At 38.5% G+C, this 27,087-nt stretch overlaps 1 protein-coding gene across 3 annotated transcripts in view; it reads right to left on the minus strand.

Annotated features, from left to right (window-relative positions):
* CTSC (cathepsin C) overlaps nt 1-18,710 on the minus strand; it is a 40,087-nt gene extending 21,377 nt beyond the window's left edge. The window contains exons 1-5 of one of the 3 annotated variants that reach the window (XM_015115300.3): nt 18,475-18,710; nt 15,903-16,048; nt 9,078-9,162; nt 8,229-8,322; nt 7,076-7,436 (exon numbers count right to left, since the gene is read on the minus strand). In XM_015115300.3, coding sequence (XP_014970786.2) covers nt 8,276-8,322; nt 9,078-9,162; nt 15,903-16,048; nt 18,475-18,646 — 450 coding nt within the window. In that variant the 5' untranslated portion in view covers nt 18,647-18,710 and the 3' untranslated portion in view covers nt 7,076-7,436; nt 8,229-8,275. 3 annotated transcript variants of the gene reach the window in all.
* Between the last annotated feature and the right edge of the window lie 8,377 nt (nt 18,711-27,087).

Below are 27,087 nucleotides of genomic sequence, written 5' to 3' on the forward strand. Positions count from 1 at the left end.
GTGCCCATCAGATCCACTATCAGATGTTCATCTGTTATGTACAGTGTGCTAGTAAGTCCCTACAAGATGGTTAAGGCACAGCATATTCCCTTTTTCACATCTGCCTGCTTAAATTGACTTGAGCATCTTACCTGAATTAATCAGGCTAACACTCATAAAATGAATAAGTAGTTTAAAATATACTTGCAAAGAAACAAGGATTTGCAAATACTAATGATGCAAACATAAGAAAATGGCAAAGTTTATAATTACCCTATTCTGACTTCTGTCAAACATGTTAAGTTTTTAAAAACAGATGTTTTGAAATGGTTCTACCACTATAATATTCTTTTTAGTCCTAGTCATCAATAAAACAAATGTTTCAGTTAAAATTTGTCTATTAAAATTATCATCCCTAATACCAATCGGTAATTATTCCCAATTCTTCTAAAGCTGTGACACTTTCATACTTTTAACAAAAATGTGTCAAAATCTACTGAAATTCTTTAAGATTTTAAAACACATCAGAAAATTTTGTCTCCAAATGTTGAAAATTTAAGTCATGAAAATTATCAGTAACAGGGACTCTAACATTACTTTTGGCAATAAAATCATAATCATGAAGAATATTTTACATTATTTTCAAACGGTATCTTCTTGAAATATATTTTGGGTAGGGCACAATTTTATGACATTAATAAATAAGATATTTAATCACTTAATATTTCACATTTTATAACAGATATACTAGTATAGTGATAAATGTATAATTTTCAAAGTGTACCTATAGATAATTTAGAATATGTAATAAAAAATGTAGACATCTAAGTCTAATCCATCAAGACGATTATTTCAGAAAAGAGTACTCTGCATGGAATTGAATGATTTGATGATTAACCAAATATGGAAATCTTATATTCCAACAACATTAAAAAACAAAGAATGCATATTCCATATTTTTCCTTTGTTTACTGTAGAAATCTACATATGTACAAATTAACTACCTCCATTTGCTGTCTGAAAGGAACCAGGCAAATTTTACTGAAACTGGTATTTTGGCATATCCATCAGAGAGTGTCACGTCTTTCCTCAGAAAGAAACCAACTTCCCTATGTCAGTTCCAAGGAATAGCTATAGTTTTCTGCCTATTAACTGGACTGAACCATTGATCTGAAAAGTTGAATTGTAATACAATGCAAAACTGCCAGGAAATTGTTACAGTGTTACAGCCAAGCAAATTCCAGCATTTTACTAAAGGAACTGGAAGTTTACATGTGAAAATGTAGGGTCATAAATCTGTTTATTTCCAGTGCTGAAAAGACATTACATTAAAACCCAAATATACATTCCAGAAAAGCTAAGAAAACAGCAATTTACTGCTCAGCAAAGTAATCAAAGTCCCTGGGCTCATTCCTCACTTACTCGCTCATAAATTCAAACCGTAAAATTGGAAAAAATCTTAAGAGTTCATCTAATCCACTCCTTAGCTCATGTTCCTCACTATACTCAACAGAGGTGAGGCACACTGGGCAGCATTTCAAAGCTTCGGTCCTCCAGGCTTTGAGGAACCACTGCAATCAAAACACTCAGGATTTCCCTTGATAGCTAATTCATTTTTAGTAGTTCTGAAAGTTAGAACACTACTGTTTTTAACTCTGAGCCCTATCTTGGCCTCTATAGGCTCACACAAGATTAAAACATAAATAAATAAACGAATAAAATATAAAAGTCTAATCTCTTTTCCACTAAATCATCCAACATAAATGGCCTGAGGGTCCACCATAGCCTCTAAGGGCACAAAGGTAACAACACTTCAAAGAACACATCAATAAAATAATACCACATGATATATTACACAATATTCTTTATTTTACAAATATTTATTGAAGGCTTATTATTTGTCATATATAGTGTAATACATAGGGAATCAAATGTTTAGTAAGACGGAGTTGATCCTTTCCCTAATGAATTTTAAAGACCAGAGAGGAATACAAACAGGCAATTATGACACAGAACGCTAAGCCTTATTATATTGAGGGATCTTCTGACACATCTATCTGCGGTTTTGTACTCATTGAATCTTCTCTTCCATAATAAAAGCATATTGATGCAAAATTACTCAGATAAAATAACTCATTAGTAATTTTTAAAATTCCATATTAAATATATATACATATATATTTTAAATGTTTTAAGTTCCAGGGTACATGTGTAGGATGTGCAGGTTTCTTACATAGGTAAACATGTGCCATGGTGGTTTCCTGCACCTATCAACTCATCACCTAGGTATTAACCCATTTATGCCAGAGGTTGCAATTTGTTGAATGTGAAAAATCAGACCTTGGTGATGACCTTGAGCAGGATATAAATAACTTCCACATGCTTAGCATCCCAGAAACGGAACACTAGGCATAAATGGGTTAAGCCCAGAATGCATTAGCTATTTTTCCTAATGCTCTCCTTCAGCTTGCCCCCCAACCCTCTGACTGGCCCCAGTGTGTATTATTCCACTCCCTGTGCCCATGTGTTCTCATTGTTCAGCTCCCACTTACAAGTGAGAACATGTGGTGGTTTTCTGTTCCTGAATTAGTTTTCTGAGGATAATAGCTTGCAGCTCCATCCACGTCCCTGAAGAGGACATGATCTCATTCCTTTTTATGGCTGAAGAGTATTCCATGGTGTTTATGTTCCACATTCTCTTTTTCCAGTCTATCACTGATGAGCATTTAGGTTGATTCCATGTCTTTGCTATTGTGAATAGTGCTGTAATAAACATACGTGTGCATATATAACAGAATGACTTATATTCCCTTGGGTCTATACACAGTAATGATCTTTGAGGAATCACCACACCATCTTCCACAATGGTTGAATTAATTTACATTCCCACCAACAGTGTAAAAGCATTCCTATTTCTCTGCAACCTCACCAGCATGTTGTTTCTTGACTTTTTAATAATCACCATTGTGACATGAGATGGTATCTCACTGTGATTTTGATATGCATTTCTCTAATGGTCAGTGATGTTGAGCTTTTCTTCATGTTTATTGGCCACATGAATATCTTCTGGGAAGTGTCTGTTCATGTTCTTTGCCCACTTTTTAATGGGATTCCTTTTTTCTTGTAAATTTGTCTAAGTTCCTTGTAGATTCTGGATATTAGACCTTTGTTATATGGATAGATTGAAAAAATTTTCTCCCATTCAGTAGGTTGCCTGTTCACTCTGACGGTAGTTTCTTTCGCTGTGCAGAAGCTCTTTAGTTTAATTAGATCTCATTTGCCAATTTTTGCTTTTGTTGCAATTGCTTTTGGTGTCTTTCTCATAAAATCTTTGCTCATTCCTGTGTCCAGAATGATATTGCCTATATTGTATTATGGGGTTTTTATAATTTTGGGTTTTATATTTAAGTCTTTAATCCATCTTAAGTTGACTTTTGTATATGGATTAAGAAACAGGAACAGTTTCAATTTTCTGCATATGGCTAGCCAGATATACCGTACCATTAATTGAATATAGAGTTCTTTCCCTACTGCTTCTTTTTGTCAGCTTTGTCAAAAATAAAGAGAAGAATCAAACAGACAAGATAAAGAGGATACCACCCTGACCTCACAGAAGTACAAACAACCATCAGAGAATACTACAAACACCTCTATGCAAATAAACTAGAAAATCTAAAAGAAATGGATAAATTCCTGAACTCATACACACTCCCAAGACTGAATCAGGAAGAAGCTGGATCCCTGAATAGACCAATAACAAGCTCTGAAAGTGAGGCAGTAATAAATAGCCTATCAATAAAAAAAAGCCCAGGACCAGATGTATTTAAAGCTTAATTCTACCCTAGGTACAAAGAGCAGCTGATAACCCTTCTGAAACTATTCCAAACAATTGAAAAGGAGGGACTCCTCCCTAACTCATTTTATGAGGCCAGCATCATCCTGATGCCAAAACCTGGCAGAGATACAACAACCAAAAGAAAACTTCAGTCCAATATCCCTGATGAACTTCGATGCAAAAAAATCTCAATAAAATACTGACAAACCAAATCCAGCAGAACATCCAAAAGCTTATCTACCACAATCAAGTTGGCTTCATCCCCAGGATGCAAAGCTGGTTAAACATATGCAAATCAATAAATGTCATTCATCACATAAACAAAACTAAAGACAAAAACCACATGATTATCTCAATACAGGAAAGGCCTTAGATACAATTCAACATCCCTTCATATTAAAAACTCTCAATAAACTAGGTATTGAAGGAACATATCTCAAAATAATAGAAGCTTTTTATGAGAAACCCACAGATAATATCATACTGAATGGGAAAAAGCTGGAAGCATTCCCCGTGAAAACTGGCACAAGACAAGGATGCCCTCTCTCACCATTCTTATTCAATATAGTATTGGGAGTTCTGGCCAGGGCAATCAGTCAAGAGAAAGAAATAAAAGGTATTCAAATAGGAAGACAGGAAGTGAAATTGTCTTTGTTTGAAGATAACATGATCCTACATCTAGAAAACTCCATCATCTCAGCCCAAAAGCTTCTTAGGCTGATAAGCAACTTCAGTAAAGTCTCAGGATACAAAATCAATGTGCAGAAGTAACCAGGATCCCTATATACCAACAAAAGGCAAGCAGACAGCTAAATCATGAACTCCCATTCACAATTGCTACAGAGAGAATAAAATACCTAGGAATACAGGTAACAAGGGAAGTGAAGGATCTCTTCTAGGAGAACTACAAACCACTACTCAAGGAAATGGGAGAGGACACAAACAAAGGGAAAAACATCACATGCTCATGGATAGGAAGAATCAATATCGTGAAAATGGCGATACTGCCCAAAGTAATTCACAGATTCAATGCTATTCCCATTAAACTACCATTAACGTTCTTCACAGAATTAGAAAAAACTATTTTAAAATTCATATAGAACCAAAGAAGAGCACGTATAGCCAAGACAATCCTAAGCAGAAAGAACAAAGCTGGAGGCATCACGCTATCTGACTTCAAACTATACTACAAGGCTACAGTAACCAAAACAGCATGGTACTGGTACAAAAACAGACCCATAGACCAATGGAACAGAATGGAGATTTCAGAAGTAAGACCACACATCTACAACCATCTGATCTTTGACAAACCTTACAAAAACAAACAATGGGGAAAGGATTCCCTATTTAATAAACGGTGCTGGGAGAACTGGGTAGCCACATACAGAAAATTTAAACTGGACCCATTACTTACACCTTATATAAAAATTAACTCAAGATGGATCCAAGACTTAAATGTAAAACCCAAAACAATAAAACACCCTAGAAGAAAATCTAGGAACGTCATTGAATATATTTTTTGCATATCAGTTGCTTTGGTTATATTTACATCCTGAAAGTCAGCTTGAAATATGCAATTTTTTTAAAACTCTGCAGGAAGGTAACCTGATAATATTCTTTAGAACAGGGAATCAAAAAAGAAGTATATAGCACCATTCCTGATGTGTGTTTCTAGAACCCTACAAAATTAATTCTTTTTAAGTTGGTATTACTTGTGAATAGTCTGCAAAAAGAAAAGAGAACTGTAGTGCATTTTCCAAGTAACTAAAAAGTTCTATGTGCATTAGGTGTTGAAGATATATAGGGAGAAATACAGATTTTCAATCTGGAAAGAGATGAAAATATGCTACCAAATCACTCCATTACAGCAGAGCATGAAAGCAGAGGTACCTGCAATATGCAATGGGAACCAAAGTTCTGATGTTTCTCACAGTAATGGAGAGAGCTGGGGAGAGTTTCACAGAGAAGTGGCATCAAGGTCCTGAGTGATAAAGAATTTATCAGGTCCAGAGGTGAGATGGATAAAAGTTTCCAGGTGGAAGCAGTCCACTGTACTCTTAATTCATCTTTATGAAACATTTCTTCTCAGAATAGCAGAACAGTGTACCTCTCAGATGGTACAAAGAGTCATCTGAATCAACAGAGTAAGGATGACAAACTACTCTCTAGAGAAAAATTCTTCTATTCAAGCAGAAATGCAAGAGGAAAGTCCACCCAGACAATATGAATTAAACATAACCCCATAATTTCAGGCTTACCAAAGCTGAAAGAAGTCAGATCTAAACCAACAAGCAGAAAACAAGTCCATTATTTGGCAGGAGAGAGCTAGAAGATAGTAATCAGTGTGAACAATAGTGTAATCAAGATGAGTAAATTTGACTAGGACACTTAGTTTGTACTTAATTTGAAGTTTACAAAGCTCTTCCACCAATTTACAAAACTACAAAGGGAAGGAGAAGATAAGTTTTGGTCTTCAATGAAAAAAACCCTGGTTTAGGCAACAAAGTCAGTAGCCTCATAGCTAAGGAAACCTAAGCTTCAAGGCAATTCTTCTCTTAAACATGAGCCCCTGCAACATTAAACTAATATTCATGATGCTCACAGACTGGGATTTACCAGGAAATTCAAATATGCCTCTAAATACCATTAACTTATTTGTGAAATGGCTTTTTTCACTATTTAGCCCCAAGGAAGTCTTTAGACGTGAAAGACAAGCTCCAGCATTTTACAGTTTGAAATTTTGTGAGCTTAGCACTGTAAGAGATTTTCTCTATCTATAAAATGGAATTAGTAATATCTACTTTACATAATTTTTATAGCTTATGGTATGTCAACTTCTTAGCACAAAGCTTGTACCTAATGAAAAAAGAAAAGGAAAAAAAAAAAAAGGTGTTTACAATACCATCTTTCTGGCCAGAGGTACTGGAGGTCTATAATCTGTAGAAGTATACTCTAGCAGTCTGACCTATCTGAGAAAGCCTCTTTTCTCCCTTCTTTAAATATGTCCTCCATAGGACCATCTTCCCTTCAATAACTTATATCTGTGAATCTCAAGAGATCCAAGGGCCTTATTTTCTCCTTAAAATAGGCTCTTGGGTTCCTCCGGGTAATTAGAGAAAGGAAAGACACCCAGGCAGAGACAGTTAAACTGTGAATAAAATGTACGCTGTGAATAAAACAAAACATACATTTCAAATCCTGACAATCTTAGAAAAAAAATCACTGTAATAGAAGGGATTTCAAAAGAGAAAAAGAACAATGTGTTGTATATTGTTCCTTTTATTAAAAAGCTGAACGGTGAAGCCACCCAAGATTTTGTATCTTCCGGAATTTTTTTTTTTCCTTTCTCCTGTGTAGTCTCTGGTTGTTCACATTCCGAAATGATGTTTACTGTTTTCCAAGGGAATGTTCAGGAGGGCAGCTGCCTTGGAGGTAGGTCATCAGGACTCCTTTGCATTTTACATGCAAATAAAGACTCCAGAAGGGACTGTAGCTGCTAGAGGCCTTTGCTAGCTGCTACAGGTAGGTCCACACTGTCGCAAGTTGCTGTGTCTCTTAGCCCCAACGTCTGTTCATGGCTGTGGTTTTAAAAGAGTCCCTCAACAGATGCTCTATTTAATAACTACAAGACAATAAAAACTAGGGTTATAAGCCAACAAGGATCATATTGTCTCTTAATAATATTTAATCATATCAATTTCTTTAAGAAAAAAAAATACCAGCACTAATATTTGAGATCCTGGTATTTTTTTGTAAATGTTAAGACATTCACGAGAAAGATGCCATTCTGAAGCTAAACGCTTAAGCGACATGTATTACACATGCAACCAACATGATTTAGAAGCACATGCATTTGAAGGTAACTGCCACTGAAAAAAACAAGTATGTTTTTGAAATATACTTAAGAAACAGGCTAAATATAGTAACTTAGATACATTAACATGCATACCTTACAAACTTTAATTTAGGCTCAGTGCTGCCTGAATGCATATGACTAGGTACTAGACCATTCCATTTACATAACAAATTACCAGGGTTTATCTTTTCTACTGGTGGAGCTGTCTCCCTAACTAGGAAAAAGAGTGAAGAGTTAAGGATAAAATTTTGTAAACTGCATTTTGAGAACAGCTTTTGTGTGTGTGTGGGGGGGGGAAAAATGGTGAACTTATCTGGGAAAAGTTTCCTATTGTATCTTCATCCTAAGCTACCACCATACAATATATTACAGATTCTGAGAAGTTGTGAAACAAAGAAAACTAATACATTCTATATTTATTCAACTACCGGAAAGAACTGAGAAGAAACAGCTTATTAATTTCAACTCTAATGCTCACTTTGATCGTTATTAGTGGCTGTATGGAACATTGCTGAAGTTTAACAAGATAATGCGAAACAACTGATGAGCAATTCCTACCTGGCTGGTCCATTACAATGTTCGGAAAATGCTGATATAAGATAAACCTATGGTGGTTTCAATACTTGTCCCCAGTTCCCTTTTTCATATCTCACTTCCAGCATTTAAGAGCCAAGTAACAGAGGAAGGAAAAGGGGAAAGAATATTATGTTAAAATGCAAGGAAGGGCAAGTCTCTATTGATTTTATTCTCTAATCACCTATTTTTCATCAGAATTTTAGATATTTATGGATCCAGTGTGAGCAATGATTAAACATCTATTCTGAAAATGTGAAGAGAATGTAAAGAGTGAATAAGATTCTTTTCTCCTCAGTGAATAGTCTACATTCTTAATAGAAGCCAGTTTTAAAAAAGCTGGGTCACGTCTCTCAGAGATAAGTGATGAGTATGTCAATTTCTCTGTAAAAGCCACCTTCTCTGTGGAAGACAGATCTACGCTGCTGTGGCCTCACATGTTTCTCTCTTGAGGGATTCTTTTCAAGAAAAGAATAAGCAACCTAAGGCAGCATAACTACTTTACAAATGTGAACTGAACTTGAGTCAACCTTTTTCTTAGCTGGGTCTTTACCCTTTTCAGTTCATGACTACTTATGTTACAAGTATTATTCTTGGGAGAGCTGATTTGACATGTGAAAACAGCACATAATAAAGCAGAAAATTACTCACATAAAACAGTGTAGACAAGTTAGAAATAGCAGACAAGCAGGCTTAAGCAAGAAATTCATAAGAAAACCATAATCTCTCCAGTCTCCCTCTGATGAATAAATAGGCATTAATTTGCATAAGCCACCAGGAAGTGGGGAAGCTTGCTTTTAATAAGAAAGTGAGAAATTTTTCAATGGAGCTCACCCAGTTTGTTCCTCAGATGTGGCAAATCATATATCCCCACAGTTCCCAGCTGCATGAACAAATGACTGATAAAATCAGTGACATCCTACGAAGAGTTTACAATGGTAAACTGAGTCATTATGTTGCAATTAAGCATCATCATGAAAGAAGACATAAAATAGTTAGGCATGCACTCAGTGCTAAACTTCTGATACTCTCCCTCCACTGAAATACTCTTACAAGTAAACCCAAAGTTGCTTAAGAAAAAAAAAAAAAGACAAAATGCTGAGCTTGATATATTGAATCTATATTTTAAAAAGTATATCTATCTCAACAAGTCTTCTAAAATTGTTGTATCTTAATAATGAACCCAGAAGGCTCAATGAAAAAATGGCACAATATTCCCAAATTCTTCATTGTAGAAACACAGGCGATATTTCTGGCTATGTGATAAGTTTGAAATTTATTAATCATTAGCACACAAAGTAAGGAATTAAATCCTCTAGTATGGATTTCTCAACATAGAGTTCTTGTTTCTGTTTGTTTAGTTTTGTTTTTGAGACAGAGTCTTACTCTGTCACCCAGGCTGAAATGCAGTGGCACAATGTCGGATCACTGCAACCTCCGCCTCCCAGGTTCTAGCGATTCTTCTGCCCCAGCCTCCTGAGTAGCTGAGACTATAGGCGTGCACCACCACACCCAGCTACTTTTTGTATTTTTAGTAGAGAGGGGTTTCACCATGTGGAGGCTGGTCTCCAACTTCTGACCTCAGGTGACCCACCAGCCCCAGTCTCCCAAAGTGTTCTTGTTTTGAGTAGCAACTTGCTTTAGATAAAGCCCTGATGGTCATATGTTTTAGCTTATGGTTCTATTAAGATTGGAGAGCTCCAAACAAGAGCTCAATTAGAAAGCACTAAGATTTACTTCACTATCACCAAATAAAATTTCCAGCCATAATGAGTCTAGTTCCCCTCTACGTATTTCCTCAGCCCTTGAGTAGCTTAATCTTCAAAATAAAATCTGAGTTCCTTCTCTACCGCTCCCTTTTACAGTCAGTTTCTTTTACTGCCTCAGAAAAAGTAAAATGAGGAACAGTAAAAGGTTAGAAAGCCTATTCAGGCTTGTGGGGTGGGGGGGGCGCGTGGCTCACACCTGTAATCCCAGCACTTTGGGAGGTCCAGGCAGGTGGATCACCTGAGTCAGGAGTTCAAGACCAGCCCGGTCAACATGGTGAAACCCCGTCTCTACTAAAAATACAAAGATTAGCTGGGCATGATGGCAGGCACCTGTAATCCAATCTACTCTGGAGGCTGAGGAAGGAGAATCTCTTAAACCCAGGAGGTGGAAGGAGTGAGGGCCTGGGCAACAGACCTAGACTCCGTTTTAAAAAAAGGCCTATTCAACAGGTCATTTTTTGGAGCTTAGTTTGTTTTATAGGACTTCCTGTTTCTGGGCAATTTGGTGGAGAGGATGCTATACAGAGGAGCTTTACACATAATCATCATTAAAAATGAACAAAGTACATGAGAGCATAAAGAAGAAAATATAATCACATTATCCACCCACCATGTAAAGTCAGACATAATTAAGCATTTTCACAGTATTCTGTTTTGTGTTGTTACATTGTGTGTGTGTGTATGTTTTGTTTTGTTTAGAAACAGAGTCTCACGCAGAGAGCAGTGGTGCAATCTCAGCTCACTGCAAGCTCTGTCTCCAGCGTTCAAACGATTCTACTGCCTCAGATCCCAAGTAACTGGCTCTACAGGTGTGCACCGCTATGCCTGGCTAATTTTTGTATTTTTAGTGGAGATGAGGTTTCACCATGTTGGCCAGGCTAGTCTCCAACTTCTCAGCCACCCAACATGCTGGAATTACAGGCACGAGACAAGCCAGCCTGCACTGTGTTTTTATACAGGTTACCTGCAGGTACTTTTAAGAAGTGCAAATTTGCTAAAGTGTGCCAAGTACTATGAAATGGTAAATGCTACTAAAATCTCATAATCTTAGAAACTGGCCTGTAGATAGTATTGTCTCTTTGGCCAGCCCAGTGTTTCAAAGGAAATTTGAATTTGAACGCCTCTAAGAATGTTTCCATCTTGCCACAGGCCTAATTACTTATTAGTTTACATAAGGTTATTTCAAATGCTTAGATATCCACCTGACTGGGCCCTAAATGTAATATGTAATTCACATAAAGTGCTATAATAAAATGCCTGGAGGATGCTGAGTAAGAAAAAATCTTTCATTTTTTTTTTTTTTTAATTATTATTATTTTGAGCCAGAGTCTCGCTCTGTCACCCAGGCTGGAGTGCAATGGTGTGATCTCGGCTCACTGCAACCTCTGCCTCCTGGGTTCAAGCAATTCTCCTACCTCAACCTCCTGAGTAGCTGGGATTACAGGTGTGTGTCACCACACCCAGCTAATTTTTGTATTTTTAGTAGAGATAGGGTTTCTTTATGTTGGCCAGACTGGTCTCAAACTCCTGACCTTAGGTGATCGCCCGCCTCAGCCTCCCAAAGTGCTGGGATTACAGGCATGAGTCACTGTGCCCAGCTGAAAAAAATATTTTAAAAACATACCTAGAGCCTCCTGCTCAACTCAAACTATGCAAAAACTTTAGATGTCAAAGTTTTATTCCTTCCAAACTTTTATCTAGCTTGAAGTCACAAGCAAATATACATATCTCCATCCCTACTCTACCCCCAATTTCTCAAGCTGTTAAAACCAAGTTTTAAAATGGCTTAGAAATCTCAAATCATAAAAAATGTTTCTCTTTCAGATGAGCCCTGAATAAGGAGAACTTAATAAAGCAAGTTTCTAGCAATAGGAGCTACTGGTATCACGATTGATTCCGAAGTGGAATGCCGAGAACTAGGAAGCAGCTGTGTCTCTCCTGGTGAGATGCAGGATGCTGAGGGAAGCAGAAGGTAAAAGCAGGAGCCTAAAAGAATGCTGTGGTGTGGAAAAACTACTCAACGTGCTTTTTCCTATTCTCTCAGTCGGCAACAACAATCAATACAAAAGACTTCAGTGACCCCAAAATATGTAGGAAGATCTCCCCACCAGCAAGCAAGCAATCAATTCTACAGCAGACACCAGCTCAGTGCCCTCCAGTTCAACTCCAATGCTACCCACCAGGAGACAGTTTCAGACCTCATAGGTTGAGGGCTTAGTCCCCAAGACTGCCTGCCCACTTCAGACACCAGTCTCAAGTCCAGGCCTCCAGAACTTCTGACAGACTGGCTTCAAATTAGGGTTCCCATAACCCCTTCTTTGGGTTCAATTAATTTGACAGAGTGACATACAAAACTCAGGGAAACACATTTATGATTTATTACAAAGGATATTTGAAAGGACATAAATACACAGACACTTGAAGAGATACATAGGGCAAGGTCTGGAAGGGTCCCAGGCACAGGAGCTTCTGTCCCCGTGGAGTTGGGGGGGACCACCCTTCTAGCATGTTGAGTTCTTCTTCACCTTCCTGTCAGACCCGACGTGTTTAGCACTCCAGAATTCCCTCAAATCTGTTCTTGGGCTTTTATGGAGCATGCATTGAATACACATGATTAAAGCATGGATAACCATGTTGAAATGTAATTAGATTAAAAGGGCATGATCTAATCCCAACAAGGCCTGTCTGTTCAGATTTTTCTTGGTATCTCTGTGCAGTGTTCCTTCTGCTATAGTATGGGGCAGAACACTCTCTCGTATGAGGGTTTTAGAACCCATAATCAGATTAGAGTCCTGCAGTGGGCAGATGAAAGGAGGCTAGGAGAAGATCAGAGAGAGAGAGAGATTCTGGTTTTCTGAAAGAAGGGTATTGGGAATGAATTATGAGCCAGGAACCATGGACAAAACCTATATATATTATAACATACAAATACTCTGCATGTACCAACTACTCAACAAACTCGAGCAGAGAGAACAATAAGAAACAATCTACTTCAAGCATATCTGAAGCATATATAAAGAAGGTAAAACAAAACAAGTGGTAGGGTTCCATGAGTCAGTGGAGAGGTATGAAAATCCAATTGATTTGTAGGATAACAACAATGATGGCAGGTAAGCATGGCAAAAATTTGTCAAATATTTCTGTAATGGCAGTAGGTTGAGTATGTTTTCGTTTATGTAAGACTCTTAAAATTGAATAGCAAACACTACTCAAGTTTTGATGTTTTCTCCTTTTACAAAAATAAATTTTAATGTAAAAGATGCTTTCTAATTCTGTAGGAACAATTCTTACATGCATTACTTATTAAATGGGCTTGTGTTTTTCTTGATTTACGTGTCCTTTCAAGCACAGTTTCCCCAGCTGCAGGAAATACCCTGACGCTTGTGGTAAAATCTGTAAATTTTCTGTATTAATAAATGTCACCCACCAACAGTGGATGACTTTATTATTCAAAGTCAACTCCATCTTAATATCTTTCTTAAGTTTTTAAACTCTGCTTCCTATCACTCTTGCAGTTGGATTTCCTAAAATAACGTGGTATTTTATTACTTTGCAAACTACGTTTATCTGGAACTATCTGATTATATCAAGTTTCAAAAACAAGTACCTATTATATTCTACTCTGCCAAAGGAAATTATGGTCCCTGTCATAAGACCTAACTACTGACCAGAGTGGTTGATTATTCTGTAGAAAAACAAAACACAGCCTTGATAATGGTTCTGTCAAATGGGCACTTTAAAACATACATATCCTGAAATCAGTAGGGCAGGAGTATTTTTCCTATTGTTATTCCTAATGAAAGAATAAGGATTTGACCAATGCCATCCAGAATCATAGGATTAGGCAGGGTTCTAACCTCCAACAGCATATATATTAACTCTTTCCACCTTATGGTTGGGAATACACGTAACTTTATTTGGCTTTAAAAAGTGATTTTCTATTGACCTAACGTGACTAATGTTCTGAGGCTATGGCAAAACACCAAATGTGCTTACACCGTGATTCACAAGAAATACGTAAAGTGATACAATTCCTCATTCAGTCACCAGCTAATTCCCTCTGTCCCTACCAGCTTTGGACTATTATTTAAGCTAAGAACAAACTGATAAAAATATAATAGAAGAAAACTGCTTTTGTCTATATCTATTACATCTCTGGTAATTAATGATTTTAGAAGTTTCCCCACCAGTTTCTCCAATTCTGCAGAATTTAAGAATGAAAAGTTTCCTAAGTCAAAAGAATAAACTATGTACTTGTCTATTTATATCTGCTCATCTCCTAAATACTTTATTTAACCTATTTCCCAACTGAATTCCACTTCATTCATTCCTTTTGTAATAAATTGACTAAGTGTCTATTGTGTGTCAAACAAGAAGAGATAGAGACAGAGGAAAAGAAAATGACAGAAAATTATGGACAAGGTTTATGGTACATGGTAACAATTGCCTTGAATATCTCTTTCTTTGCACATGAATTCCACAGGCAACTGATTCTTAATCTGAAGTCAAATAAGTTTTGAAGGGCTGTGACAGAGTAACTGTAAGAGGTCTGCAAAGGCCTAGGCTCATCAACATATATACCAAAGATTACTTTCAGGTTAAATATACCACATATACATTACAATTTTTAAAATGTATATAGATACTAAGTATGTTTTTACAAAAAAATGCATAGCATCTGGAAATGATACTAAAAATAGTTAACAACTGGTTAACCATGGGTTTCCACTAATTCAGTGGACTGTTGGCCATCAACAGCCAGTATGGACAAATTGGTTTCCACCAGCTGCATATCATACCAGCAAATCCAGTTGAGGAGAGGCAACCTCTTCCCCTCTATTTCCTTTTATCTTTTTTTTTTTTCCATATTAAAGAAAGGTCCTTATTTTAAAAATATTTCTGGGAGTTATTATTCTAAAAAATATGGTAAACTTGCTTGGACCGCCATAACCTCGTGACAGACCACAACTCCCACGAGAAATTATAACAAGTTTAGAACCAGGCCTTTGTTGGTGCTTTGTCTTTTATCATACTTAACAGTCATTCCCTACTTTCCCACTTCTTTCCAGATGTTTTAAGGGCTGTAAACCTTTCGCCATGAAAAAGTCTGTCTTTATTTATACTCTATGTATAATGAGAAATGCCTAGTTTCAAGCTTATGTTTCCAATTTACTTGAACCATTTAATATTTAGCTTACAAGAAAAGTTCCAGCTTGAGAAGAACAAATGAAATGGGCTGCAATTTGTGCTAAACTATTTTAACCCTGAGTATGTTTGCAATTGGAACAGTGTGTTATGAGAATGAACAGCAGTTCTTTCCTAGTGAGAGAAGGAAACAAGCTGGATTGACCTGGCTACCTTTTACTTTAACCAGCCTAAGGGAGTAACTCCTGGGTTCTCTCTCTTAGTTCAGAAGAAAAAATTACTCAATATATTTAGTATATTTAGGATAACGAATCATTTAGGCCAATCTCTCATAGCCAACAGGTAATGATAGGAAGGATAAGCATAATAACTGCAAGAAAACAAAATGTGTAATCTCTATATTTTTCCTATAGATTCAGAACAAAGCCAAATGACTACGGCAACATTTAGAAATAAAGTGGTAGTAATAATAAAAATAAATTAAGAATTTAGTCATACTTACCAAAATGTAAATTTTACACGTAATTTATACATATTCAAATGTAGAGCTGGTATTTCTTAAACCTACTAAAATCATAATTTTAAATAAAGTGGCAAAATTATACCAACCACTACTCTTGGGAAGAGTGGTGTCAATTCCGGTTATCTTCTTAATCTAAAATTAAAATTCTGAGGGTCTACTAATCAGAAGAGGTTTCAGATATCAAATCATTGAAAACGTAAATCCAACTTCCAACAAACTAACCTTAAAAAAGGCAAACCATTTGTAGTCATTCAACACAATCTCAAAGCCTTGATTGTAAATGATGGTGAAATGGCCAGAATTGCCAAGGTCATCATATGCTGTATCCAGCTTCTGAAGGTGCACCACTACTTTTTTTTCTGGTGGTCCTAAAGAAAAAACAAAAAGGCACAATAAAGGAAAATGATTTGGATTTCAATAGGGGAAAGAATCCCCCAATTTCTATTATAATTGTGCTGCTTTCCTTTCATGCTACCCAGTTTGAGCACAGTCTGCCTAGTGAAGAAACCAGAGGCTCCATCTTGTTGCCTCAAACAGTTCCTGCTCCCAGGAAAGACTGTGACACAGTTAGGCTCTCAAAATTTGAGATAATGCAGGCAGGAGCAGTGGCTCACGGCTGTAATCCTAGCACTTTGGGGGGCTGAGGTCAGGACTTCAAGACCAGTTTGGACAACATAGTGAGATCCTGTCTCTACAAAAATACTTTTTAAAAATTAGCTGGTTATGGTGGTGCAAGCCTGTAGTCCCAGCTATTTGAGAGGCTGAGGCTGAGGTGGGAGGATTGTGAGCCCAGGAGTTGGAGGCTGCAGTGAGCTATGATTGCACAACTGCACTTCAACCTGGGCAACACAGTGAGACCTTGTCTCAAAAAGGAGAGATACGCTATGCAGCCCAGCAGGCAAGGATACCCCAAAAAGTACAGTACCTTTCCAGAACATCCCAACACTGAAGAAATTTTTCCACTGAAGAAAAGGAGAAATGGGGAATGTTGAAAATTACAGGCTTCCAGAAATGAAGAGAAGGCAAAATGCTAGTCAAAAGTGGGAAATGCAAGAATAAAAGGTATGACAATAAAAAGATAAAAAAACAGACTAGCTATCAGATTCTAAGGAGGACAATGTACTAAGCCCAGGAGAAGACACAAAATGATCTATTCACAGAAGAAATGGGGTACCTTTCTCCTCAAAGACTCTACAGTTTAGAACCTCATAATCTGAATCTTTCCAAAGTTTATTCAGCAAACTAGAGGTCTGTGTCCTATAAAACTAATTTGTGCTGTTAGGAATGAAACGTTTAACCTTCATAGATGAGGGCTCAGACCTGTAGGTGCCTTTAATTACTGGATTAAGGCCAAAGGTAATTTTATAGGCAGAGTCTGCCTGAAAATGGTTCAGCTGTGTCAATCTGGAGCGTTCTACATTTTAAACAGTTTTTCCATGTTTCAGATTAATGTTCTGACATGGGAGATTGCATGTGACGGGGCAGGGCAAACCCCGATCTCTTTCTGCCCCAACCTTCAAACCCAATTTTTTTTTTTTTTTTTTTTTTTAAAAAGGCCCGGTGTGGTGGCTCCCGCCTGTAATCCCAGCACTTTGGGAGGTCGAGGCGGGCGGATCACGAGGTCAGGAGATAGAGACCATCCTGGCCAGCACAGTGAAACACGTCTCTACTAAAAATACAAAAAATTAGCTGGGCGTCGTGGCGGCGCCTGTAATCCCTGCTACTCGGAAGGCTGAGGCAGGAGAATCGCTTGAACCCGGGAGGTGGAGGTTGCAGTGAGCCGAGATCGCGTCACTGCACTCCAGCCTAGGTGACAGCGAGACGCTGTTCTAAAAAAAAAAAAAAAAAAAAAAGTTATAAGGCTCAGGATTATGAAATGCTATATAGTCAGTTAAAAAGGTCTTTCTTTAGTAACAAATGACAACAATCTTTGTTCTGCTGACAAGAAAATTATAGCTGATTTTTTACTGACTCTGCAAAAGTAACAGGCTGTAAGAGGATTTGGGTAGACCACAGTGTGACTCTTCTGACCAGTGACTGTGTTTGTCTTTTTTCCACCCTACCCCCTTCTTTTTTCTAGGGCCAACCACGTTATCCGAAGGCATATGGAATATCTCCAGTATGTTCAAACACTAGGTATTTATTGAGAGACTTCCATGAGCCAGGCATTGTGCATGACTCTGGGCATTTCTAATTAGTAGGCTCAGAGTTAAATTTTCTGTTATTATTATTTTTTAAATTTTTACCTCCTTGCAATGCATGAAACAATTCAGAGTGGTACTAGACGTTTTCTAGTACTCATCAACACGCTCAAACCAAAATCGCCGGGCAGAAAGTCCCTTTCCCACCAACTAACAAAAAGAGAAAACTTCCTGCTATATCCTCGAGAGTCTCTGAGCTCATCTGTCTTCACTGGTACAATAGCAATTAAAAATGAAAATAAAAATAAATTTTAAAAATAACGCTGCCAGATCGAACTGGAGAATCAAAAGATTGCAGTTCCCAAGTCTCTCTCAAACCAAACAAAATTAAGCGGGAGAGATAAAAAAAAGTTCTTGATAAAAGTGTTGAGTCCCCAAGATAACCAAGAAAGTGTGGAGTTAGAAGTTCTCAGCAGATGAACTTTAACTTCGCGGGCCTAGCGGGGAAGGTCACCAAGGGTCCCCAATCCAGTCAAGATGCTCTGGCCACCCACAAGCGTCTGCCTGGGGGCAAGCGGTAGTTAGCATGGCGCTGCGTTAGGGGCTCAAGGGCAGAAAGGACGACCCGGAGGACTGCCGAGCCGGCGGCTTACCCATAACCGAGCAGTTGACATCGCGCAGGGAACCGCTGGAGCCCACCTGGAAGACCCAGGTGCCCAGCAGGTCAAGATAGGTGCAGTTGGCAGGTGTGTCGCAGCGCACGGCGCGGTCGCCGGAGAGAAGCAGCAGGAGGGCGGCGAGCAGCGAGGCTGGCCCAACACCCATGCTGCCGGGAGCTGAGAAAGGAGGTGAAGAGTTAGCAGGAAGCCGAGCGCTACGGGCTAGCGGTGAGTCCACCGCGGGGCGCGCGCCTTGAAATAGCTACGCCAGCGCGGAAACCCGGGGGCGGGGACACTGAGCAGCTGGGAATTGGGGGTTGGGCGCCAGGCGCGTGCCCGCCCCTGAAGCGGGGACTTGGGAGCGCGCGCCGCCCCTCACTTGACTGCAACTGGACCCAGAACTAGGGAAGGGCCCAGGGACAGATTTTTTTTTTTTTTTTTGCCGAGGGACGTTTCAGAATTTTGCACGGCCAGGGTGACAAAAAGAGGGCTTAAGAGCCACAAGCGGTCCGCACACAACCCAGACTTCGTTCTTGTGTAGTAACGTAGGGAGAGAAGGAAAAGGTGTGGGGGGAATAAGGGGATGGGTCAGGTGAAAGAGCGCGACAGAAGGAGAAATCTAGCAAGTGGAGTTCTGTTTTACTTGCTATTCTTCCCCTTTTGTCTTTTTTCTCAGGTCCAGTTGCCTCATAACCAACTTTTTTTTTTTTCCTCTGAAAAACTTCACTAGCTAAAATCAACTATTCCAGCTGTTTGAGAACTTATCTTCCTTCCGTTTTCCAACTCTTCCTACCTTTTTATGTGCTTGATTTTGTTTTGTTTCCTGGTAAATGCTGTTTGCCTATTCTCATTCAGCAGAATTCAGTTGTTGTGCAAACCAGCAGTTTTGGTGTGTTAGCGTTGTGGGGGTTTTCCCTCTGGCGCGCACACACATGGCGCTCTCAGAGATGATATTGCTCAACCCCTTCTATGTTACAGAGGAAAAGCAGGAGGCCCAGAGAGAGAAAGCGGCTTGCCCAAGGTGAGAAGGGTGAGGAAGGAAGCTAGCCGATGGGAGAAGGCTGGTCTTACGAACCGTTCTAGTGTGCCAATCTGATCGCCAAAAATTATTAGGTAGCACTATTTCCAGGGGCCTCTTTTCTCAGTTTAAATATCACCCTTTTCTGTAAGAGCCTCCCGTTCTTTCCTAGCTTTTGTTGGTAATCGGGGCTCCTTTCTCCCACTGAGCCTACTAGGTGTCAGGCCCTGTCGACACAGTGATGAACAAGACAGACCTGATGTGTCCCCGTTTTCTTTGGCATATGAATTTTTGCCCCCTTTGCACTGGTCACAAATCAATATTCATATGTCCATTTTTTTCACCAGATTATAAACATTCAAAGAGAGCAGGTCCACATTATTCACTTATATCTCCCTAGATTCTGGTTTATTCAGAAAGTGTCCTTGAGTGTTAAGATAAGTGTACTTAATATTCTTATCTTGGTTGCCAAGCCTGAAAGCCAGTTTCAATGAGGCAAAAGGAGTTGCCCTTGAAAGTTCAGAGGTGAAAATACTCCTCAGTGGGGGCACAAACTTCAAAACCCTGGGGCGGGGTTGGTGGTGGGGTTGGGGAACACCTTACTTTTAGATTTTATATACCTTCTTAGAATTAAAAGCTGACATTGTATAATTAAGCTAACACACTACTTATTTAAAGATATCCTAGCAGATTAAGTTTCCCTTCTTGAATCTCTGGGAAAATGTGTTACTGATTGTTAAAACATTAAAATTTGTATTAGGTCATCAATATTGAAGAACCAGTTTAGGTGGAAATTTATTTGATGAACGTAATCAAAGTAACACACTTAATTGTAAAAAAAAGTTTAAAACAGTCCTTATTCAATGATTGAATAATAGAAAAAGATCTTGGAGACCTCTTAGTCTAATGGATTCATTTTAAAATTGGGAAATGGAGTTTCAGGGAGTTAAATCACTTGCTGAATGTCATATTGCCACTTAATGAGATTTAAGAATGAACCTCAGGCACATTGATTTTCAGTTTAGTTTATTTCTACTAATGTAGTAATTCCCATACTGTTGTCTCTCAAAAATAACTACTAACTCTCCATTCCACACACACACAAAATTGATTCTTAAACTGATCATACCCCAAATCCCTTACTATTCTGAAATGAAATTAATATATAAACCACTTACACACTTAATAAAAATAAATGTAATGCCAAATGTAATAAAAGAAGAAATCAGATATTTTAAATACATTTCTAATATAATAAGATATATCCCGTCATGTAAAATGTTCAAGTATGAATATGTTGGAAAACATAATGAGGCACTCAGGTACTTGCTATTCACACTTCTGTAACCACCCAGTGGATTCACCTGGCCTGCTGCCTAGACAGCCAATTTATCAAGACAGGGGAATTACAATGGAGGAAGAGTAATTCACTAAGAGCCAGCTGTAGGGGAGATGAGAGTTTTATTATCACTCAAATCAGTCTCCCTGAGCATTCAGGGATCAGCGTTTTCAAAGATAATTTGGTGGGTAGTGGCTTGGGAAGTGGGGAGTGCTGATTGGTCAGGTTGGAGATGGACCCATAGGGGGTCTAAGTGAGCTTTTCTTGCTGTCTTCTGTTCCTGGGTGGGATGGCGGAAATGGTTGAACCAGATTGCTGGTCTCGGTGGTGTCAGCTGATCTATGGAGTGCAGGGTCTGTAAAATATCTCAAGCACTGATCTTAGATTTTACAATAGAGATATTATCCCCAGGAGCAACTTGTGGGGGGCAGGAGGGTGCAGACTTTTGGAGCCAGAGGCTGCATGACCCCTAAACTGTAATTTCTAATCTTGTAGCTAATTTGTTAGTCCTGCAAAGGCAGACTGGTACCCAGGCAAGAAGGGAGTCTTTTCGGGAAAGGCTATTATCAATTTTGTTTCAGAGTCAAACCATGAACTGAATTACTTCCCACAGTTTGTTTCACCTATGCCCAGGAATGTAAAAGGACAGCTTAAAGGTAAGAAGCAAGATGGAGTCGATTATGTCTGATTTCTTTCACTGTCATAATTTCCTGTTATAATTTTCACAAAGGTGGTTTCACTTCTATGTAAAATTGTAGAATCGTGGTAAATGTGATAGGAACTTTTTTCTGAGAACAGAAATGATTTCTGATGAGTTATAACTCAAATACCTTATCAAATAATCGCTCAAACACCATACCAGAGTTGTTGATGTTAGACAACTCTTGGTCAAGTTCCCAGGAGAACAAAGTAGAATTTTCTGTTGAAGGTTTATCGAGAGGTTGCATTCCCCAAAATTCAGTATATGTTAAAATTATGTAAAGCAAAAGTGAGTTTATATACAAAACACAGTCTGTCACTAGGTTCCCATAATTAAAAGCAGGTTTACAGAGAGGCAGCATTACTTAGCAGTGGTTCTCAAAGTGTAGCCTAGGACCAGGGGCATCAGCATCTGTCTTAGTCTGTTTTCTGTTGCTAGAACTGAATACCTGAGACTCGGTAATTTAAAACAAAGAAACTTATTTTTTATAGTTCTAGGGACAGGTAAGTCCAAGGTCAAGAGGCCACATCGAATGGGGCCCTTCTTGCTGGTTGAGACTCTTTGCAGAGTCCCAAGGCGGTACAGGGTATCACATGGCAAAGGGGGTCATGAGAGATGGTCAAACTAGTGCTTATTACATACCTACCCTCATGATAACTAACCCTGGATAACTCCATAATCCATTAATCTATTAATCCATGAAAGATTCATCCATTCATGAGGGCACTGCCAATCACTTCTCAAAGGTCCCACCTCTCAGCACATGACTTTTGGGGGACAACCTATATTCAAACCATAGCATTCTGTCCCTGGCCCCCAGAATTCATGGCCTTCTCACAATTCAAAATATAGTCATTCCATCCTAGTAGTCCCAAAAGACTTAACTTGTTCCAGCACCAACTCAAAAGTCTAATGTCTCATCTGTGAGTTTGTGAAATCAAAACAAGTTATCTACTTCCAAGAGACAATGGTGGGACAGTATAGGGTATACACTCCCTTCCCAAACGGGACAAATAGGCCAGAAGAAAGAAGTAACAGGCCCAAGCAAGTCAAAAACCCAGCAGAGTAGACCTAAATTTTGAGACTGGAGAATAATTTTTCTTGATTCCATGTCCAGCATCTTGTGTACACTGGGGGATGGGGTATTCTGGGAGGCCTCAAGGCACCATGGTGCCCTCAGCTTTCCCAGGAAGGTATTGCATGCTGCTAGTGGCTCTACTGTTCTGGGGTCTTGGTGGCGGTCTGGCTCTTACAGCTGCATTAGGCATTGCCCCCAGCGGAGCTCTCTGCAACAGCCCCAGTTCCACTGTTCCACTTGGTATTGCCCTAGTGGAAACTCTCTGCAGTAGCTCTACCCCTAGACAGTCCAACACATTCTTCAAAATCTAGGTGGAGGCTGCCAGGCCTCCAAGCTCTTGCATTCTATGCACCTGCAGAATTAGTACCACATGGATACTGCCATGGTTTACCACTTGTACATCCTAGAGCTGCAGTATAATCTGCACCTGTGGCTGCTTGAACTACAACTGAGGGCGCTGAGGAGCAGTGTGCTGGAATGCAGTGTCCTGGAATGCACAGAGTAGAGACCCAAACAGCCCTGGGCAGCAGTCCATCCCCCAGAATCATTCTGCCCTCTTAGAGCTCAGGGCCTATGAGGAAGGGGCAGCCTCAAAGATCCCTGAAATGCCTCCGGGGTTTTTAATTTCATTGTCATGGATAGCCTTTGGCTTCATTCTATCCATGGTGACCTCTTTAGCAATCTCTTGAACATACCCAAACACCCCTTTCACTCTCAAGATGGCCAGGCTTCAAATTTTCTGTTTATTTTCTATTCTGTTTTTACTTATAGATATAAGAAAAGTGGCTAAAAGTAGCTCATTTAGCAGCCTAAATGCTTTTCTGCTTAGATAGTCCTTCCTCCAGATATCCTAGCTTATCACTGTTGAGTTATGCATTTCATGAAGTCCTAGGACATGGGCACCATTTAGCCAAGGTCTTACCCAGTTTAGAGCGGCAATGGCCTTTACTCCAGTTTCCAATACCTTGTTCCTCATTTCCATCTGGGACCTCATCAGAATGGTCTTTTCTGTTCATATTTCTGTCAGCATTCTGATCATGACCACTTAAATAATCTCTAAGAAGTTTCAGACTTTCTCTAGCTTTTTGTTTTTCTAAACCCTCGCCAGAATCAGCCTTAGTGCTCCATTCACAGTGATACAAGCTTTTTCTAGCCTGCTCCTCCAAATTCTTCCAGACTATTCATTACCCAGTTTCAAAGCCATGTTCGTATTTTCAGATATTCACTATTAGCAACAGCCCTACTTCTTTGTACCAATTTTCTGTGTTAGTCGATTTTCTCTTGTTATAACTGAATAACTGAGACTGGGTAATTATAAAGAAAAGACCTTTATTTCTTACAGTTCTGGAGGCTAGGAAGTCCAAAGTCAAGGGGACACAACTGGTGAGGGTCTCCTTGCTGGTGGGGACTCTGCAGAGTCTTGAGGTGGTGCAAGGCATCACATGGTGAGGAAGCTCATGAGAAACAGAGAAACTGGCTTTTATAACACATTCACTTTCATGATAATTAACTCACTTCCTTCATAGCCCATAATCCATTAATCCATGATTGGATTAATGCATTGATGAAGGCAGAGCTCTTATGACCCAATCACCTCTGAAAGGCCCCACCTCTCAACACTGTTGCATTGGTAACCAAATTTCTAACACGTGAATTTAACACATACATTTTAGTGGACAAACTATATTCAAACCGCAGTAGCATGCCCTTGGAATTTGTTAGAAATGCAAATTCCTGAGTCCCGTATCTACCAAATAAGAAAATGTCTGTGAAATCCCAGCAATTTGTGTTTTAACAATTACCTTTGAGAGGATCCTGATATAAACTAAAATTTGAGAATCACTGGCTTATATATTAACGGCAAGGACTCCAGCTAGACTACCTCTATTTGAAGTCTGGTTCTGACACTCAGCAGCTGTTTAATTTTGAGAAAGTTATTTACTTCTTTTTGTGCCTTGGTTTTCTCATCTATAAAATATTTGTAATTATATTCCCAATGACTACTACCTCACCTGGCTTCGAGAAAACTAAATAAGATAATACAGATCTCTGTGGAGATTTGACTACATACATGTATTACTATGTATATTTCTATTGGAAAATTTTCCTTAGTAATTAAACAGTAGGTTCCGAATCCAGTTCAGTGTAATCCTAGCAATCTGAATAACTCCTAGCACAAAATAAATGTTCAAATATTTGTTGAATAAATGAATATTATGATTGATATAAATGTATCTATAATTCATAATATTTGGCAAAGAACAGTATGATTTCTATGTTCTCTGCCTCATGAATAAATTGGAAAAACTATGCTAGAACACATATCAAAACTAAGATCTTAGAGGAAGAATTTGATATATTAATATTTTGCCATGTGTTTGCTATTGTATACACTTCTGTAATTAGTAGTAATGATAATAATCATCATAATTTTATTTACCACTTTACATTTTACCAAAATAACAAACATATGTTAATATTATCCCATTTAATCATCTCACAATCGTACGAAGAAAGTATTACCTGATTTCTATTTTATTTCTGATTAAATTGAGGTTCAAATAATTTGTTAGAGAGCAATGCCTGTGAAAGAAAAAGGAGGGAAGGAACAGGAATAAGAAGAGAAACTCTCAGGTGACAAGGTAGTTCTCTGACACCTGCGAAAGAAGGAAGGAAAGAGGACTGGAGAGAAATAGGCTTAGAGATACACCTCTGGGATAGCTTCGGCCAGCCTAGCAGGGAACTCTGGTGCAAAGACTGCCCATAAGGGAACTTGGCTTAAGCCCAAATGGCCAGGCCTGATACCTGTGCTGCACTTAGCAGTTGGCCTTGATTGAAAAGCTGAGGTGAATCCTGAAGTCACGATGGCTGGAAGTTGTCAGCAAAGGATACCCCTATGGCAGGTGCTCTCTGGAAAAGAAATGGGAGCAGAGCGCCACCATGACAGCCACAGTGGGGAAACTTCTGTTTGAAATTGTGGGTTGATTCAAAGCATAAAAAGGAGGCTGGACCATTTGTTCAGGCCTTATAATGTCCTGGGTACTGTACTCTGTTTCTGTCCTCCTGATCTTCTAGGTAGATGTCAAAACTCTCTTTCCTATGACCTCATGCTCCTGCATTCATCATTCATTATAATTACCTGAGTGAATGACTATCTTTTCCACAAGGCTCCATGCTCCTTGATAGCAGGACTATATTATTTTTGTATATCAAGGTTCATCACAGAACCTGGTCAATGTTTACTCATTTATTCACTCAATAAACTGAGTAAAAGAAAGGAAAACATATAGGAAGCTAAGCAGGAAGAAAGGCAGAAGGAGAGAATAATGAAATTTCTGTGCAAGAAAACTCAGCTAATTAGACCTTACTATTATGGTGGAAGAAAAGAAATAATAGGTTTGCTTTGGTAATGCTGCCCAGCTTGGTTGATTGCACTATACCAGTGTTTCTCAAAGTTTTGTTCTCAGGACTCCTTTGCATTCTTAAAGGATATACAGACCCCAAAGAGCTTTTGCTTATATAGTCAATATCTGATAATATTTACCCTATTAGAAATGAAACATAAAAAAATAGAGTATTGACGTATTCATTTAACAATTAAAAAATGAAAGTAACACTCTTGAAGATACAGCTATAGTTCCAAAACAAACAAACAAAAATTAATGGGAAGAGCAACATTATCTTATAGATTTGCAAAATCTTCAATATCTGACTTAATGAAAGAGTGCTATCTTATCTACTTCTGCATTCCATCTATTGAGATAAGTTGCTTTAGTTGAATATGAAAAAACCAGCATTATACAGATATATAATTGAAAGTGAGTAATGTAGAGAACTCCTGCAAGGATCCCCATAGGTCCTTGGAGCACATTCGGAAAACCTCTTCACTAGAATAATTTTCCACTCTGAGATCTCTCACTGACAGCTGTCTCAAAAATATGTGCCCTTTGTCATAAGGTAAAGAGGGATGGGCAGAGAGTGTGGTTGGATGACTTTGGCACAATTGCAAGAATGGAAAACCCACAGAAAGCATAGCCCTTACAAATTGTGGCTCACTAGTGTTACTTTTGTATATCAGGCATCTGAATATTCTAGATTTATTCAGTTAAGATATGTAAAAAAAAAAATAGGGGAACATTTTTTAATGTGATGGAATAAGAGTTTATGATATTAGAAAAATAATAATCATGCTTTCTATTTGAATAGTTTATTTTCAGCTGCATAGTACATTCACATTTTATGTCAACCTGAGAGTCATCTTCCAGATATTATTACTCCCATTTTACAAATAAGGAAACTGAGGCTCAGAAAAGATAAGTGACTTTTTAATAAAAATACTACTGGTGAATAGAAAGCTGATAACCAACAAGACTTCTGGCTTTAAGTCCAATTGTTAGAATGGAGTTAAGAGAGTGAGATTTTGTCTAATTATTGATGCAGTCAAATATAAAATCAAGAAAAACAAAGATTTT

Source organism: Macaca mulatta, chromosome 14, assembly GCF_049350105.2.
Source record: "Macaca mulatta isolate MMU2019108-1 chromosome 14, T2T-MMU8v2.0, whole genome shotgun sequence".
Taxonomy (NCBI): Eukaryota; Metazoa; Chordata; class Mammalia; order Primates; family Cercopithecidae; genus Macaca; species Macaca mulatta.